Source organism: Myotis lucifugus, unplaced genomic scaffold, assembly GCF_000147115.1.
Source record: "Myotis lucifugus unplaced genomic scaffold, Myoluc2.0 scaffold_114, whole genome shotgun sequence".
Taxonomy (NCBI): Eukaryota; Metazoa; Chordata; class Mammalia; order Chiroptera; family Vespertilionidae; genus Myotis; species Myotis lucifugus.
In genome coordinates, this window is record NW_005871162.1 from 2,514,849 (window position 1) to 2,533,900 (window position 19,052).

At 44.3% G+C, this 19,052-nt stretch overlaps 1 protein-coding gene across 1 annotated transcript in view; it reads left to right on the forward strand.

Moving 5' to 3' along the window:
• DPYS (dihydropyrimidinase) overlaps positions 1–19,052 on the forward strand; it is a 68,919-nt gene that overhangs the window by 7,810 nt on the left and 42,057 nt on the right. Inside the window, 3 exon segments of the mRNA XM_014459706.2 lie at positions 7,518–7,676; positions 11,052–11,231; positions 12,918–13,107. Of these exon segments, the coding sequence (XP_014315192.1) occupies positions 7,518–7,676; positions 11,052–11,231; positions 12,918–13,107 (529 nt within the window).

A 19,052-nucleotide genomic window follows, 5' to 3' on the forward strand; every position in this document is an offset into this window, starting at 1 on the left:
CTCTGGTCCCCATATTGCCCATGCACCAGACCTTCATTCCTGCCTTTCTGAAGATGCCACAACCTGGTGTCCCATCAGCACCTCAAACTCAGCATGTTCCAAACCAAATTTATCCTTCCCTCCAAGTCCCTCACCCACATTTTATCCTGTTTCCCAAACTGTTAACAGCTTCATTCTCTTCTTTTCAGGGTTGGGCATTTTGGTGGTTTCCAGTTTTTTTGGTTTTGGTTTTTGCTTGTGTATACTGTGATGTAAATCATTACTCAGATTCTTGATGATTGGCTTAGAAATCACCCCTCAGAGAGAAATGACTGGGCCAGTGAGTGTTAGATACATCTGAAAGAGTTGAATACATATATCCAGGTTGCTTTTAATTTCTGCTCCCATGAACAGTACATTATAATTCTCATTTCACTGCATCCTAGCTACCTGTGAATATTGACTTTTAAAAAAAATCAATGTCAATGTAACAGGAAAAACAGAATTTCTTAATGTTTTTTAAGTGAACATTTCTTTGATTGCTGGTGAGGCTGAGCTTTGAGCGTTCTTATTGTGCTACTTGCATACTCCAGCCCTGAGTTTATAATTGTATGATTTCCTTGGGTGGTTCTTTATTGATTACAAAGTTAATCTTTACGCTATTAATTAGAAGAAGAAAAAATATCTCAAATATTAATTTAAAACTGCTCAGTGTTAAGTAGCGCTTTGCCCTACTGAGGATGTTCTATGAATTGAACTTGACAGAATCTAGGACTTGCCTTCTTTCAGCTTCTTTGCTTGAGATCTCTACCGTGTTCAATTCCACCACTTCCTCCTCCATTTGTCTGGGAGGCAGGTTTCCAATGTCACCCAGAAGTGGTGCAGAAATTAAGGTTTTCATGATGCTGCTGTCAGGGAGGAGAAACTTTTTCTATAACCTCTTAGGTTTCATTATTCGGGTTGCAAATTAAACTGACAAAGTAAATTAGCAAGAGAGAAGACTGATCTTTAAAATTCAGGTCTATGCAAGTTTACAGAAAGATGTGACTCAAGGAGGCAGTGAGACTGTGAGGCTTTACATACCATCTTTACAGGGGGAAGGGGTGGGGGAGAAAGACCTTATAGGAAACAAATGACTTTTAGGAAAGTCAAATGGGCCTTTGGGAGAATAGATGGAAGATAACATAGTTTTGAAACAAGGGCTGTTTAGGTGTGGCCAAGCTTCTAGTCTCAGCTGATGAGTCAGTCTTCCCCAGCGGTGACACTTCTGGGCCCTGTCACTGCCACCTACTACAGAGTGGCCCTCAACTAAGGATTTTCCAAGTGGATGGTTAGATTCCGTTACTTCAGTTGACAAATGTTTCTTGGGAACAGTGCCTCTAAGTGCTAGGTATTGTGGTTGGGGTGATTGAGATGAAAACCGTGGTCTTTGTTCTCAGTGGCAGGCAGCTAGAGCTTATGGAGCTGCAGGCAGTGTTACCTGGCCTTAGTAATACAGTATAGACAGAAGCTTGGTCTTGTAGACTTAACTTTGGTGATTGACTATTTCCGAGTGAATACTCGAGGTCTGGCATTTTCCCTTTTGTGAAGTTGCCAGTCACAGTGGCTGGCATCACCAAATTGTATTTGTTTTAAATATGTTTTTATTGATTTCAGAGAGGAAGAGAGAGAGATAGAAACACTAATGATAATAGAGAATCATTGATCGGCTGCCTCCTGCACGCCCCCTATTGAGGATCGAGCCCACAACCCAGGTATGTACCTTGACTGGGAATTGAACCATGACCTCCTGGTTCATAGGTCAACGCCCAACCACTGAGCCACACCGGCCGGGCACCAAATTGTATTTTTAGCAGGTTATTTTCTAAGTGAGCTTCCGTAATTACCCAGAGCCGACTCCTCGCCACTTCGGACTCCTCTTTTCACATGTCAAGTAGCTAATCCAGGGAGGACACTGCACCGTGTCAGGTATGTGTCATTTATCCAGTAGAGAAAGTGCATGTTCTAGTGCCAGTACTGAGTTCCTGAACCCTACGGATCTGTTCTCAGCTAAAAAGCAAAGACCTTAAAAAATGGCTTAAAATGAAACAAAATGTAATCTTTGAAAGAAGAAATGATTTGAGGCATAGATACAGAAATAGACTGTAGTTCTGCTGTTTTAAAAGTCGTAGTTAACACTGATTAGGCAATGGGCTTTGGACAAGCTGAGCATTCAGCTTTCAAATGTGCTCAGAGTCTACATTCCATGTTAACATTTTCATAGAAGGATCCAGCCAGGGATAGCACTGCTTTTGAGAAGTGAAATCTCACATTAACATGCAATTACACTGCCTTTCCATTTTGCTATTGTAAACGTGAATCATCGTAATTACTCCTACTCATAGCCTTTGTGGGAAATTCATTGGTCCCTCCCTCCCTTTCTCCTTTAAAGATCTAAAGAATATTAATGTAATGGGCACAAGGCATACAGAGATGAAACGACATCGGTTGAGTCAGAATCTCTGGGGGGATGGAATAAAAGTTCCCTAGAAGATGCTAGGGTTAAGATTCACTGGACTAGCCCTAACTGGTTTGGCTCAGTGGATAGAGCATCAGCCTGCAGACTGAAGGGTCCCAGGTTCGATTCCAGTCAAGGGCATGTACCTTGGTTGTGGGCACATCCCCAGTAGAAGGTGTGCAAGAGGCAACTGATTGATGTTTCTCTCTCATTGATGTTTCTAACTCTCTATCCCTCTCCCTCTCTGTAAAAAATATATTAAAAAAAAAAAGATTCACTGGACTAATAACAGGGGAGGGGCTGGGTGACATCTCTCTCTGAGATAGAGAGGCACTCACAGCTCTCCAAAGAGAAGGAGGAGAGACAGTGTCCCTGGAGTGGGATGAAGGAGCTGGGAGGGGAGTGACTCAATACAAAGCTGAGGAGCTATCTCAAGTTCAGATCATGCAGGAACCCTATGGGATGTCTCATAATTGTCTTGTATTCATTCCAAGGGCAAAGAAAAGCCAAAGCAAGATTGGAAGTGGCCAGCATGGCTGGGGACAAGGTGACATTGCAGAGACTATTAGTCCAGTTGGAAGGTGAAGATGGCACTGGAGGAGGCCATGCAGGGAGTAAAGAGACTCATGGAATATGCAGGAGGTAGCCTGAGGGAGGGGGCCTTGCTGATGGATTGGATTTGGGGGTGTAAGGAAGTAGAAAGGTAAAGTTCAAGGGTGACTCCTAAGTCTGGTTTGCACAGCTGGATGGATTAATATTTCACAACTGGGGAGACCAGGAGATGAGCGTGGAGAAGCAATGCGGAGCACAGCTTGACAAAGCCGAATGTGCTTCTGGATTGGAAACACAAATTGGGAGCTTGTTTCCCTAAGTCTCAGTGACGCCGAGAAAGCTGCAAATCCAGCCAGCGTTCTTCTCCCTGCAGCTCAAACGCGCTGCTGGAACTTCTTTTTGTTTTACTTGGGTTGAGCAAGTCCTGTGATTGATTTTAGTGAAACAAATCACTTGTTTCAGGATGAGCTTAGTGATGGGGGAGAGAAAAAAGAAGAAGGAAGAAAATGCTTGGGATGCTTTCAATAATGATTTACAACCAAATACATTGTTAAATAAAATCTTGTGTTATGTAAAATGATGACCCCACTGTTGCTTGGAGTTTATCTCAATTTATGTTCTATCACATTTGCACCTGAGACAGCACAAGCTGTCTTCCTAGCAAAAGAAGCTTTTTAGATAAACGGGAAGGTTTTCAAGGGAGAAGAGCCAAGGTAATTAGGAGCTGAAAGAATTGATTTATGAGCCCAGATTAGAAAAGGTAAATGCATTTTGTTTGGCTAACGGCAAATAAAAGGGGAGTGGAGTCAATCAGCAGTAAAAACAAAGGAAACAATTAGGTTTTACATAGAAATATGAAACAAATGTTCATCCGTTACTGCTGCTCCCTCCTCTAGGCTCTCCTCATCCTTCAATGTTCGGGAAAGTCGAAGGAACATTTTGTGAAGGGAATCTAGAAGCAGCTGATGTTGAAAGGAATTAAACAAATATTGAAAATATCTAAGGGGGCTGGAACTGTGGTGTTCTTTTCTTTTTGTGGTTAATCCTCACCCAAGGATACGTTTTCCACTGATTTTTAGAGAGAGTGGAAGGGAAGGAGGGAGGAGGAAGTGGAAGAGGAGGGAGGGAGAGAGAGATCGATCAACATTGATGTGAGACAGACACTTGAATTGGTTGCTTCTTGCATGTGCCCTGACCAGGGCCGGGGATTGAACCCGCAACCCTTTGGTGATTGGGCCAACACTCTAACCACTGAGCACACCAGCCAGGGCAGGGACTGTGGTGTTCTAACCAATTGGTTTGCTGGATAAAGCTGATTATCCCATGAGGAATAATTGCGTGAAGGCAAAAAGGTTCCTTATAAATCTTTTAGGGGAACATTATTTCATTAGTGATTGGCACGCTGATGAACATCACATAAGTTTAATAAAATTGCATTTCAGCTCTGGTTGGTGTGGTTCAATCGTGAGCATCAGGTTTTATTCCCATTCAAGGGCATGTATCTGGGTTGCAGGTTTGATCCCAGGCCCTAGTCAGGCCTGCAGGAGGCAACTAATCGATGTGTCTCTCTCACATTGACCTTTCGTGCTCTCTATCTCTCTCTGTCTCTCTCCCCCACCTTACCTCCTTTCCACTCTCTCTAAAAATCAATGGAAAACTATCCTCAGGTGAGGAGTAACAACGACAAAAACATTGCATTTCACTTGTGAATTTATAATTCATAGTTTGACGGGATTTGTTTTGTTTGGCTTTTGGTTTCCTAAACACTTGATTGGTTTTGCCAACCTCTGCATCTCTCCAAGCGATGATTCACTTAATGACCCAGGGCGACAGGCTGGAAAGCAGGTCACACTGGCTGGAAGGCCGCAGAAGGGGGCAGGATCTGCATGAGGCTGAGGCCAGGAGCAGGCTGAACGTAAGACCTCCTGCTCTAAATCGTATCTTCTTCCATGTCACCAATGAGAATGTGCCAGCTGTGTGACCTTGGAGAGTCATTTGACATCTCTGAGCCTCCGTATCCTCAACTGTCAAATAGGGAAGCAATCCCTACCCCTGGGGCTGTAGTGAGGCTTACTCAAAATGAGCTGAGTCTGAGATGCTTAACCCAGAACCGGGTATTTAGTAAACAAGTGCCTCTCGAGAGGCAAGTGTGTCTTGAGAGGAGCAGATCTCCATCCCCCGGGAGGCGGCGGGGGGTGGGGGGGGGTGGGGGGGTGGGGGGGGGGAGGTCCACTCTAGTTGGGATTACAGACCTGCAGCTCTGGCACGTGGCTCCTTGGATCCTGTGTAAAGAAGGGAACATTTTAGATCTTGAAATAATATTCAGGGATTTGGGGTAACTTTGGGCAACCAAAGGACCCTGGGTGACCAGAAAGACCAGAAGAGGAAGAAAGAGGTCCAAGAGGAGGCGGGGGCCAGATGGTGCCTGGCAGCTGTTCACTAAGACCCAGGGGAGCAGCCGAGGTCCCTGTGGCCTGTGGCTAATGTGCCAGTGGTTGGGAAAAAGGCCGGGTCTGTGTTTCATCCATTCGTCCACACTGGCCCCGGCGATCCTCTCCCGTGCATTACAGTTTCTCTATATGCCTTCCCGTTGTGAGGGTGAGGAGAGGAAGGAGGAGTGGAGAGGAGAAACAGAACCAGAAGAAACCAGAAAAAGGCAGCTGGCCGCTCCCACCCTCCCTGTCCTGCTCCTAGTTAATTAGGGAGGTGGGGCGTGTGTGATACATCCTTATTCGGAAGCATCCTTATTCCAGTTGTAGCCCCAGGAAGTTGTCTGCTGTAGTTTTAGAAAAACAGGCCTTTGACCATCACATGTTCAGTCTTGTAAAAAAACCACCCCCACAGTCTGGACTAATTCATGTACTGTATATATGTATTTGTACCACTATCTTTTCCCTGGGCCTCTTCTAGGGAGCTTAGCAATTTTCACCTCCCTTTAACCATTTCTGTACTACTGTTTAATATAGAAGTATACGTGCTACCTGTAATCACAATCTGAATATTTTATTATAATCATTTCTTCATATCCCATCTCCCCACCGAGACGATAAACACCCTGAGGGCAGAACCTTGGATTATTTCTGTATCCTGCCCCCTCCTCACTCTGTGTAATTAATGGATTCCATGTGGTAGGTGGTTTTTGCTGTTGTTGTTTTGCTAGCGGTTTTATTAAGATGTAATTAATAGACAATACAATGCAGCCATTTAAAGTGCATGCTTCAATGTTTTTTAATATATTCACAGAGTGCGCACCACAGTTGTAAACATTTTTATCATTCCCAAAAGAAACCCTTTTGTTATCACCTGATTCTCCCCAACCCCTCCAGCCCCGAGCAACCGCTATTCCACTTCCTATCACTAGGGATTCGCCTCTTATGAATATTTCATATAAATGGAATCATACAATATGCGATCTTTTGTGACTGGCTTCTTTCACGTAGCTTATTGTATTCTGAAGTGTGTATCAGAAATTCATTTTTTATGGCCAAATAATATTCCATTGTATTAATATACCACATTTTGTTCATTCATCAGCTTATGGACATTTGGGTGTTTTTCACTTCTTGCTACTATGGATAAGGCTGCTCTGAATATTTGTGTAATGTAATGTAATGTAATGTCATGATGTAATGTAATGTAATCTCTATGCCAAGGAGAATATGAAAGTTGAGGCAGATCTCGCAGGGCCTTGTGGACCATACTCAGAAGATTAAACTTTATTCCAGGGTCAGTGAGAAGTATTCAGTTTTAAGCTCAGGAGCCAAGGTCATATCTATACTTCATCCCTCTAGTTGCAATGAAGGGTTCGTGTTGGAGCGAGTGGGAGCTAAACTGGAGACATCAAGATCAGATGGGGATGAGAAGCGGCTGAACTAAGACCAGAGGCAGGGGAAGGGCCAGAGGGGAGAGATGGGAATTAAGGAAAGATGGAGGGGTCACCAGGAGGTTGTGATGAATGAAGGTGGGGTGGGAACCATGTTGAGTCTCCAAGGATTCTGCATGGGTCACAGGGTAGTTGGAGATACACTTCACCAAGATGGACTCTAATAAAACAGGGTTTTGCCAGGATGAAGACAGTTTTCTAAAGGGGGAAAAAAATGAATCTTCTCCACTTCTCCATTTTGGTTTTCTTAATAGTCTTCCTGTTTTCTTTGGATCAAAGCCATTTTCATTTCATCAGACCTGCCATTCTTTTGACAGAAGCAGCTCCAGCAGTCCTGTCTATTTATTTAATTTTTATAAGCGTTTCTCTGAGCCAAACCGAGGACAATGTCTGGAAGCAAGAGCTCAAAGGCTCCACTCCAGCAGTTTTAATACTTCAAACTGCAATTTATGGGAAGGCTATTTGCGTCCCTCTGTGCCTTTTAAAGGCGGCATGTTTGTGCAATTTCCCGGACCCGTCAGGTTTGCCCAAGCGCTTGCAAATGCATGTTGTTCAAGGAGACGAATGACTTATGTCTCACCTGTTGGAACCCACTTGTGCTTGCAGGCGGCCCTGGCGGGAGGCACCACCATGATCATCGATTTCGCCATTCCTCAGAAAGGCAGCTCCCTCCTCACAGCCTTCGAGACCTGGCGGAGCTGGGCGGACCCCACGGTCTGCTGCGACTACAGCCTGCACGTGGCCGTGACCTGGTGGAGCGACCAGGTGAGCCGCCCAGCAGGCAGCTTCTTTTCAGTTCCCTAGTCCTCTCTCTGTGCAAGACTGAGAAACTGGCAATGTCTACACGCGAGAAACTGGTGGACGGCTGGGGGTCAGAACTGGAGGGAAGGCGTGTCATCGCCTGCTCTTTGGCACCTTTTGAAGTTTGATTCCCGTGAAGTATTGTCAATTTCCAAAACTAAAATTTTAAAAATCACATAGAGATGATAGCGAAAATCCTTCATAATAATTCACAATAGCCTTTCCTAATATTAAGTTCATGACATGTAATTTTAAGAAGAACTGATCTCCCACCCTGGCTGGTATGCTCAGTGGTTAGAGCGTCAGCCTGCACAATGACGGGTCTCAAGGTTCAATTCCCGGTAAAGGGCACAGGGGTGTACCTGGCTTTGAAGAGTTGATCCCCACCCTGGTCAGGGAGCATGCAGAAGGCAAGTAATTGATATCTCTCTCTCTCTCTCTCTCTCTCTCTCTCTCTCTCTCTCTCTCTCCACCTCTCCCTTCCACTCTCTCTAAAAATTAATGGAAAAAATATCCAACAAAAAAGTACTGGTCTCTCCTTTCCTCAAATTCAACATTTCCTGACTCCTTTAAATAGTATTTTTCCACAAACCAGAACTTTAATTAGAACTGGTTAATTTATGGAAATAAACCAAGGACATTCCCATTTAAAACTGGATGTCTCCATTCCCACACTCCCCCCCGCCCCACTCTTGTGCACTGGAAAGAGAAAGGAGAACAGACGCGAATGTTTTCTGGGCCTCCTCCCAGCTGTCCCCTAACCGGTGCCCTTTCTGCAAAGCTGTGCTAATCTCACCAGCTGGTCAGATCGGATCATGACGGAGCTTAAACCAGCCTTCCTCATCTTCTAATTACTTAGGCCGTGGCAGAAATGACCACCTGATTCGGATTAGGAAACCAGTTTTGAGGGATGTTAAAATGTGTCCATTTCTCCCCATGTAAACTTGTATGTGTGCTTTAGAAGACATTTTTACTTGCGATTTAAATCAACATCACGTTTTTCCACATTGGACTTAATTCAGGAGTCTTTTTGCCAGAAAGCGTTCACAAGGCCGACTTTATTGGACGTTACCAGGTAACTTGGCTCCCACCTCCCCCTAAAAATTGGGCTTTAGACACCAAGTTAATATAAAACAAGTCATCAGTTTTTAACAGGGAGATCAGCAAATATAATAGCAAGGTTCATAGTTCACAGCTAAAGTTAATTTTTCTCTAAAAATGCCGTTCTAAGCGATGCATCTGGCCTCTTTTGCTTTTAGGTCCTCCTGCCTTTCTCATTTCCTCCCTCCCTCCCTTCCTCCTTTCCTCCCCTCTTATGTTATTGGAGCAAAAGTGATGATGTTCACCCTTACCAGTGCTTCTCACCCCTTCACATGCCAATGGTCACCTGGTGAATATTGTTAAAACACAGATTTTGTTTCATACATATATCAGTTTGCTAGGGTTGCTGTAACAAAGTACTAAAAACAAAGGGGGCTTACACAACAGATATTTATTTTTTTACTAGAGGCCTGGTGTGCGAAATTCGTGCATGGCAGCGGGGGGGATCCCTCAGCCCGGACTGCACCCTCTTGCAATCCGAGACCCCTCGGGTAGGTTCCCTAGGCCTGGCTGGCGATCAGGGCCTAACGGAGCTTTCCTTCTCCTGGCTGCTGGCAGCTGGCCCCGCCCCTGCCACTGATCGCCATCTGTGCGGTGCTGCCCCCCTTTTCCCCACCATCGGTCACCTCCCTCTGTGGGTGACAGGCATGGAGTGGTATCACTTGGCTGGCCTGCGCCTCCCTCTGTGGGGCGATTGATCGCGAGGCCCCCAGATCGATCGCCCCCCAGAGGGAGGCTCCGTCCACCTGCCACAGCTCCGCCAGCCAGGTGGCCTGGGCCTCCCTCTGCAGGGCGATCGTGGGGCAATGACGAGGCCCCCGACCAATCGCATTGCACCTGCCTTGGCTGGCCTGGCGCCAGTCCGTCTTATGGCATGGTCATTGGGAAGGTCATCCGGATGGTTGTTCTGCTGTTTGATCATTTGGTCGACTTGCATATTAAGTCTTTATTATTATAGACTAGGGGCCCAGTGCACGAATTCATGCACCTTGAAAGGAACTTTGGGCTGTGAGGCTACGGTGGGCACAAGGGTGGGTCTTGGCCCATCCTTCACGCCCCTGCCCGGCACCTCCCGCCACGGCCCTGGTCCCCTGTCTGCCTTCAGCCCCACTCCTGCCACTGCCGCTCCAACTCACTGACGGCACCAGCCCCACTCTCACCTGCTGACAGTGCAGAGCGATTGGGGCCAGTGCCAGCAGCGGGTGCGAGCGGCGGCTGCTGCCCCGATAGCTCCTCAGGAGCAGGGGGAGATGGAGAAGTCCTCAGAGGCAATCAGGGCCGGCAGCCACTGCTCACACCCGCTAACAGCACCGAGCAATCGGGGCTGGTGCTGGGCGCCGGCAGCAGGTACAAGCGTCAGCTCTGGGGCAGGTGCCAGCAGCAGGTGTGAGTGCCGGGTGGGACCACGGCACGCAGGAGCAAAACTCTTCAGTAACAACCAGAGGCTCGCCCTGATGACAGTGACTGGTGCCCCGCCTTGGTCTGGTGCCCCCGCTCACCTGCTCCACCATCCCACCGTGGCCAACGCTCACCTTGTTCCTCACTCTGCCACCTGCTGCCGAAGCCTGCCCTGTTCTGCGTGTGCCCCCTGGTGGTCAGTGCTCGTCATAGCAACCGGTGGTTCGGTTGTTCAGTTGTTCCGCCGTTCGGCCTATTTGCATATTAGCCTTTTATTATATAGGATAGTTCTGGAGACTAGAAGTCCGAGATCAAGGTCTTGGCAGGGCTGGTGTTCTCATATTGAGAGATAGATGCTGCAAATTTATTTCCAAGTCTACAAATGAAGTACTTTGGAGAAAACTATAAACTCTTCCATGACTTAAAAGTATCATCACAGCAGATAAAAGGGAGTCTAATGTGGGGGAAAGATCAAGGCCTTAATTGCCATTTTTTTTTCTGGAATTAAACTGTTGTTTTACTTAATTCTCCTCCAAATGCAGTGTTCTGCAAAGTATTGAAATTATCTTTAAATTAAACGGTGACACCCAGCTGGTGTGGCTCAGTGGCTGAGCATCCGCCCATGAACCAGGAGGTCATGGTTGGATTCCCAGTCAGGGCACATGCCTGGGTTGTGGGCTTGATCCCCAGTAGGAGGCGTGCAGGAGGCAGCTGATCGATGATTCTCCCTCATCATTGATGTTTCTATCTCTCTCTCCTTCTCCCTTCCTCTCTGAAATCAATAAAAATGTATTTTAAAAATTTAAGCAGTGACATTTCCTTGTTGTTGTTTCCTTTTAGGTGAAAGAAGAAATGAAAATCCTTACCCGAGATAAAGGTGTGAACTCCTTCAAGATGTTCATGGCCTATAAGGACGTGTACATGGTGAGGGACGCGGAGCTGTACGCGGCCTTCTCCCGGTGCAAGGAAATCGGAGCGATTGCGCAGGTCCACGCGGAAAACGGAGACCTGATCGCGGAGGTAAGAGCCGCATTCCACAGCTTCCACCGCAATGACGGCGGCCGCGATTTAAGGTGCAGACATTGGCCCTAAGGAGGTAAACGCATGTGATGCATTGGAAGACACTAATTTTCTGAGGTTTAGAAACACTCAATTTTGTTTACTTGAGTCTCTGCTCTGAATTTTACTTAGGCATTATATGCATTTGAGTAAGGATTTTCCTTATCATATTAGATAGCTATCATATTAGATCTCACACATGTGTTATTATAGAAACAGAAATAGTTTTCTCTGTGTAGCCCAGCCTTTTTATTTACTTATTTATTCTTTGCAGTAGCTCAGGCTGCTGCTTCGGAATGCCGAAGGGTGGACACACCAGCTTAATCTGATGGCGTAAGCAGGGTATGAGGTAGCTGTTTAAAGTTTCACTCTTTTCAGAAACTGGTATTAAAAAGTGCTCTGGAGGAATCTAGATGGTATTTATTTCTCACCTTAGTTCATTATTATTGCCTACAGGGTGCACCGCCTGCAAGATTTAAAGCGCTGTCTTCTACCCGTTATATTAGCTGATTTTTCTCTCTCCCCCAGGCTCAGTTCTCATTAAAGTCAGGGAGATGCAGGTCCGGTGGCCAGGTGGCCACGGAGGGCAATGGGAGGAGAGCGTGAGCTGTAAACTCAAACAGACCAGGGCTTACACCTGACTCTCCCACTTCCCAGCCGTGGGACACAGGGCAAGCCATTTCCCCACGCACGGTCTAGACTTCCTGCCTTTTTGGTGTGGAGAGGGAAATACCTTCTTCAGTATCATTCAGAGTGTGTGTGTGTGTGGGGGGGGGGGTAGTGAAGACTGATTCAGTAACAAGTAGAATAAGCCCAGCCAATGTGGCTCAATGGTTGAGTGTGGACCTATGAACCCAGAGGTCACGGTTTGATTCCGGTCAAGGCATATGCCTGGGTTTTGGGATCGATTCCCAGTAGGGGTCATGCAAGAAGCAGCCGGTCAATGACTCTCTCTCATCATTGATGTTTCTCTCTCAGTCTCTCTCCCTTCCTCTATGAAATCAATAAAAACACATTTTTTAAAGTAGAATTAACTACTTAATATAATACCATGAGTCATTTCAACAAGAATCTAACATTGGGGATTAGCATATTTTTGTTTTATTTTGTTTGTTCTAAACCAGCAGTTCTCAACCTGTGGGTCACGACCCCTTTAGAGGTCAAACGACCCTTTCACAGAGGTCGCCTAAGACCATCCTGTATATCAGATATTTACATTACGATTCATAACAGTAGCAACATTACAGTTATGAAGTAGCAACGAAAATAATTTTATGGTTGGGTCACAACATGAGGAACTGTATTTAAAGGGCCAGAAGGTTGAGAACCACTGTAACCAATAAGTCTTCAATATAAACACTGCTTTTCAAAGAATGATTAGACCTAATCTCATATCTTTTTCACCTTTTCTATCAAAATAATTTAATTGTCAAATATGTATGTGAAAAGTAGCATATCAGAGAATTAAATTTATTTTTACCAAATGCACGCACATGCATATCACACACACACACACACACACACACACACACACACACACCTAACAGATCTAAAAGCCTGCCAGTGTATTTCTTTCACAATAACATAACGGCATTTGTTATTAGCAAACCTTCCCTGCCCATGTGTGGGTTCCTGCTGCCTTTTTAGGGAGCAAAGAAGATGCTGGCTTTGGGGATCACAGGCCCCGAGGGCCACGAGCTGTGCCGCCCAGAAGCCGTGGAGGCAGAGGCCACGCTGAGAGCCATCACCATCGCCAGCGCCGTCAACTGCCCCCTGTACATCGTGCACGTGATGAGCAAGTCTGCAGCAAAGGTGATCGCGGATGCCAGGAGAGATGGTAACTCACTTACGACTCCGCATTAGCTAACGCGTGAGATGAAACGCCTGCAAGCTCTCTTCTGCTTGCGAGAAAGTGGCGCATGAGTTTCCACAACTGCTCTTCCTCCCTAACCATCCTCCCTGCATGTCTATTTTTGTTCTCCCTTTTGCTCACCTTCATGACTGCTTCTCTCCCTTCAGGTTATTTCTTCGTCATCCTTGGAACCTCTAGACCAGCGGTTCTCAACCTGTGGGTCGCAATCCCTTTGGGGGTCGAATGACCCTTTCACAGGGGTTGCCTAAGACCATTGGAAAACACATATATAATTACATATTGTTTTTGTGATGAATCACTATGCTTTAATTATGTTCAATTTATAATAATGAAAATACATCCTGCATATCAGATAGTTACATGACGATTCATAACAGTAGCAAAATTACAGTTATGAAGTAGCAACGAAAATAATTTTATGGTTGGGGGTCACCACAACATGAGGAACTGTATTAAGGGGTCACGGCATTAGGAAGGTGGAGGACCACTGCTCTAGACATTTCCTTTAGCCACAAGTCCCACCCTTAACACCATTATTAGCCCATTTTCGAATCTGATGGCTAAATGCAAACTCTCCAGCTAACTTCAGGAAGCTTCTCTGTCTCTTAGGCATCTGCCTCCACTTTCCCCCCAGTGCCCGAATCGGCGTAGTGCAGGGCACGCAATAGCAGGTCTCAGCCACTATTTTTTGAATTGCATTGATTTGTCTCATAACAACTTGGGTGTTGGTGCAAGTGAAACACTTATCCAAATAGTATTTTTATGACAATTATGCTACAATTTTAAAACCAAAGTTATTTTTACCCCAAATTGTCTCAGGTCTTTTTGTTTTGTTTTGTTAATCCTCACCTGAGAATATTTTTCCCATTGGTTTTTTTAGAGAGAGTAGAAGGGAGGGAAGGAGAGAGAGAGAGAGAGAGAGAGAGAGAGAGAGAGAGAGAAACTTCTATGTGAGAGGGACACATAGATTGGTTGCGCCTCCCACATGCTCCCTGACCAGGGCCAGGGATGAACCTGTAACCCAGGTATGTGCCCTTGACTGGAAATCGGACCCATAACCCTTTGGTGCACCGGCCAGCACTCTAACCACTTAGCCACACTGGCCAGGGCAGTCTCAGTTCTGTAGTTCAATTTTATATGTAAATAATCATCATACAAAAAAAGAGAGAAAAAAATCTCCTATTATTGATAAGAATTAGGTAGAGAAATAATCTCATTCATTTGCCAGTACTGGTTAAGGAAGGATGAAACCAAATTAGGTGCATTTTATTCAATGGCTTTAGACCCTCCTGAGGCATGCTAGTCGCTTCTATCATTTCACTTTTAGAAACCTAAATAATCAGATATAATCTTATAAATCATCCTGGCTGTTTGTTTGTTTAAACTGAATCTGGCTGCATTTTTATAATATGGATTATAAAAACTATGAAAATAGACACTAAAATGTAAACACACTTTAACAGCTGATGGGTCAATGTTGAAAAGGAAATGTATTTTAATAAACACTGCCTTTATAATTATTCAGTGTGTGTAAACATTTTGGGGGGACACCCTATACATTTTTCAAAATTGCATCTTGTTGCATGAAGGTTCAGTAAGGATTTTGTGCCACTGAAATGCATTCTTAAAATGTAATCTATCATCCTGGCTGGGGGACGCAGTTGTTTGGAGCATCATCCTGTACACCGAAAGGTTGCGGGTTCGATTACCCATCAGGGCTTGTGGGTTTGACCCCCAGTCAGGGTGTGTATGGGAAGCAAGGGAGCAAGGGATCTCTCTCTCTCTCTCTCTCTCTCTCTCTCTTCTTACCCCTCTCTCTAAAAAGCAATATATCCTTGGGTGAGGATTTTTTAAAAATGTAATCCACCAGTATTTTGTGTTAAGAATTAATTTGATATCACACAGAAGTTAATAAGGTCTTACTACCAACCATTTCTGGTCGCTCCCCTTCTCCCCACATATAATGTAATTTCAGTTAGAAGAGCACACTTCAAAAAAGAAAATACTGCACTTTTAAAGTTACAGCCACCAGATGGCACTGTTGCTAACCTTATGAAATGGGTTGTTCTATAATTACTTGCTTTTAGTCGTGTACCATTCCAGCCTGTCAATCAGATCCATAATGTCAGAATATGATTCAAAAAAACCAGTAAATTCAGCAGAAATTGCGATCTTAACCCTCCAGCAAGCTGCAATTTTGACAGATCTGTCAGGAAACAGTTTCTTGATCTTGGGTATTTAATTTGCTCTGGGATAGAATTCCATCAGGAGCTGAGTAAAAGTCTAGGGAAGGTTTTAGAATGTAAATCCTAGATAGACAACTCAAGTATGAACATTTAATTTTATTTTAAATTATTTTAAATTTTATGTTTTAATATGTAAAACACAAAATTATATGTTAAAAATATATCCTATCAAAGTGATTGTTTTTATTAATTTATTTCTAGCCTATCTTTATAATTTTTCTCTTGATGAAAAAAAGAATATATGTATATTTTTACTTCTCTTTATTTCCTACATAAAAGATAAAATACTATATACAGTGTTCTGTACCATACTTTTTTCCTACTAAAAATATGTCCTAAAAGTCAGCTAATGTTAGATATAGAGACTTTCCTCATACTAATTTACAGGGGCAGAATATGCCCCTGTATTTGTTCAGCTAGTCCCTAATGATGGCTCTTTGGGTTGTGTCCAGACTTTAAGTTGTTACAAATAGGACCACAGTGATGGGCTTATGCATATGCTGTTTCATATTTGTGGAAGGTGACTTAGTTTCCTATTGCTGTACTAACTACCACAAACTTAGTGGCTTAAAGCAACACAATCTCATTAGCTGATAGTTCTAGAGGCCAGGAGTCTGGTCTGGCTGGGCTAAAACCAAGGTGTCAGCAGGCCTTCTGGGGCTCTAGGGGGAATCCCTTCCCTGCCCTTTTAGCTTGTAGAGATGACACAGATTCCTCGTTTCATGTCCCCTTTCTCTGTCCTCAAAGCCAGCAAGGTGGGTGGGAACACTGCATTGTTCCGATCGCCTCTTCTGCCTCCCTCCCCTACTTTAAGGACTCCTGGGTGGCCTTGGGCACGCTTGATTAGTGCAGGATTATTTCTCTGTCTCAAGGTGCATAATCACATCACAACTGTGAAGTTGCCTTTGCATGTAGGGTAACGTGTTCATAGGTTATGGGGATTAGGACATGGACGTCTCTGGAGTGCCATTTTAATGCCTCCCACAAAATTCTATCCTCAGGTAGAGTCCTAGAAGTGGGACAGCAGGTTGTAAAAGTAAATGCATATGTGCATTTTGGATGTTGCTAAATTTCTTTCCAAAGGGATTATAAATAGGGAATATTTAAAATGTCACCCCAAATGTTCTAGTTGAGTCAGACTTATCGCAATAGTATTGGATAATACTCTAATGCACAATTGTCGAAGAGGTAGCAGGATCTCTCAGAGTAAATCATCATGAAAGATTTCACACCCCTGGCATGTGATCAAGGCATGTGATCAAGGCATGTGGTCAAACAGGAACTGAAAGGGAGTAGGGGAGGGTTGGACATAAAGAACACCAAATCAGCCCTGGCCAGTTTGGGTCAGTGTTAGAGCATTGGCCCGCATACCGAAGGGTTACAGGTTTGATTCTGGTCAAGGGCACATGCCTTGGTTGCAGACTTGATCCTCGGCCCCTGATTGGGGCACATGTGGTGGTAACCAATCGATGTGTGTCTCTCACATCGATGTTTCTCTCTCTGTCTCTCCCCTCCCTTCCTGTGTCTTCACATAATGTTTATGTCCACATTTCCTCTTCTTATAAGGACCCCAGTCATATTGGATTAAGACTCACACTATGACCTCATTTTAATATAATTACTCTGTAAAGGGCCCTACCTCCAAATACAGTCACATTCTGAGATACTAGGGGGTAGGCCTTTAACATTTGAATTTTGGCAAGGGATACAGTTCAGTTCAAGTCATGAAGTGACTCCAGGGTCGCAGGAAGATGCTATATACTTTCATATACATGAATTTATTTGATCCTCACAAAATTGCCACACCAGAGGGACATTGGGATCCCAGTTCATAGGTGAGAAAACTGAGACTAAGAGCAAGGACCCGTCTTGCACAAGGTCACTAAGTAACAAGTAGCAGCATCAGGGTTTGAACCTAAACCTGTGTGACCTCCTGTGTGTTTTCCTTCTCAGTTATCGTCTTCCTTTGTAAATGTGATATTTTAAATCAAAACAAACCCTTCTAGCTAGGAGCAGCTATTTTTACAACTGTGTTTGGATTTCTGCTTGGTAGCCAATGCTTCCACTCCTGGCACCTACGCCAGTGTCTCTGCGACTTGATTAAGTGCCGCTCCCAAATCCAGACAAGGTGTAAACGTCTGCTCCATCGCTTTCACCTAATTCATGGGTGGTCTGGTCAGGAGGGAGTTTAGACTGTTTTGACATGTTTCATTATTTGAAAATCTTTAGAATCCCTCAGAGGGAAAAACTCCTGTAAGTGTGAGATTGCATCATAAGTGCAGAGTCTTTTTTCAGTTTTGAGCCAAAAGATGGACAAACAAGGAGAGAGCATGTATGGGTAGACAGGTTACAGCATAATGGGAAACTTGCTGGGGTAGGGGGAAGGACATTAATGGTGAAGATGTACTATCTCCCAAGAACTGTTGGGGCCACCTGGTCTCAATGTGATCCAGAGGTACCCGACGGGACAGGTACAGCACTTTTCACGACCAACCTGCTAAGAGTCGTAAGTGAAACCAGGAAGTGAAATTGGAAAATTGCTCAGCCACATCCACAAATAGCTTGTGGTTGGCTTCAACATTTAAAAATACATACTTTTAGTGTTATAGACAATAGCCAAGATTTGGAAGCAGCCCAAGTGCCCATCTGTAGATGAGTGGATAAAAAAGCTGTGGTACATTTACACAAGGGAATACTACTCAGCCATAAAGAAGAGGAAATATCACCCTTTGCAACAAAATGGATGGACCTGGGTATCATGCTAAGTGAAATAAGCCAATCAGAGAAGGAAAAACACCATATGATTTCACTTATATGTGGAATCTAATGAACAAAATAAACCAACAAAATAGAAGCAGACTCATAGATACATAGGACAGCCTGACAGTTGTCAGAGGGTAGAAGGGTTGGGGGGCTGGGTGAAAAGAGTGAAGGGATTAAGCAAAAAATAAAAACAAAAATAACCAGACACAGACAACAGTAAGGTGATTAGCAGAGGGGAAGGGAGGTGGGAGTGGGGGGAGTGGAGAGGGCAAAGGGAGATGGTGGTGGAAGGAGACTTGACTTTGGGTGGTGGGTGCACCATGCAGTGTGCAGATAGATGATGTGTTATGGAGTTGTACAGTTGAAACCTGTATGGTTTTATTAACCAATGTCACCCCAATAAATTCAATTTAGAAAAGAACAACAATGAAAAAGAAAACATTAAAAAATAAAAATACATGCTCTTTATCAAGAAATGAAAAATGGCACGTTTCCTAGTAACAGTGCATATACATGACATGCTAGCGGAATGCTAGGGGTCTAATTCTGGTGGACCACTTACTACCCTAGTGTCTTGGGCACTTTAGTTAGTCTTATTGAGCATCAGTTTATTGTCAAACCAGCATGAAAGTTGCCATGAAGGTCAAATGAGATATATGACCTTCAAGCTATATTTGCAAACTATAGAGCGCTATACATATGTTAGCTATCTTTGCTATGACTTTATTTTTAGCCCAAATCTAACAGAACCCACAATTATGCTGAATTGCTTAGTTTGATTTTCCAATTTATGGCTTATCCAAGCCCCTTGTTTGCTTTCCCCCTTTTATTTCTTGCATGCTGTTCAGTCCTTTGAAAATGTCTAGAACCATTGTAAAATAGGGGAAGAGCAGTTGGGAA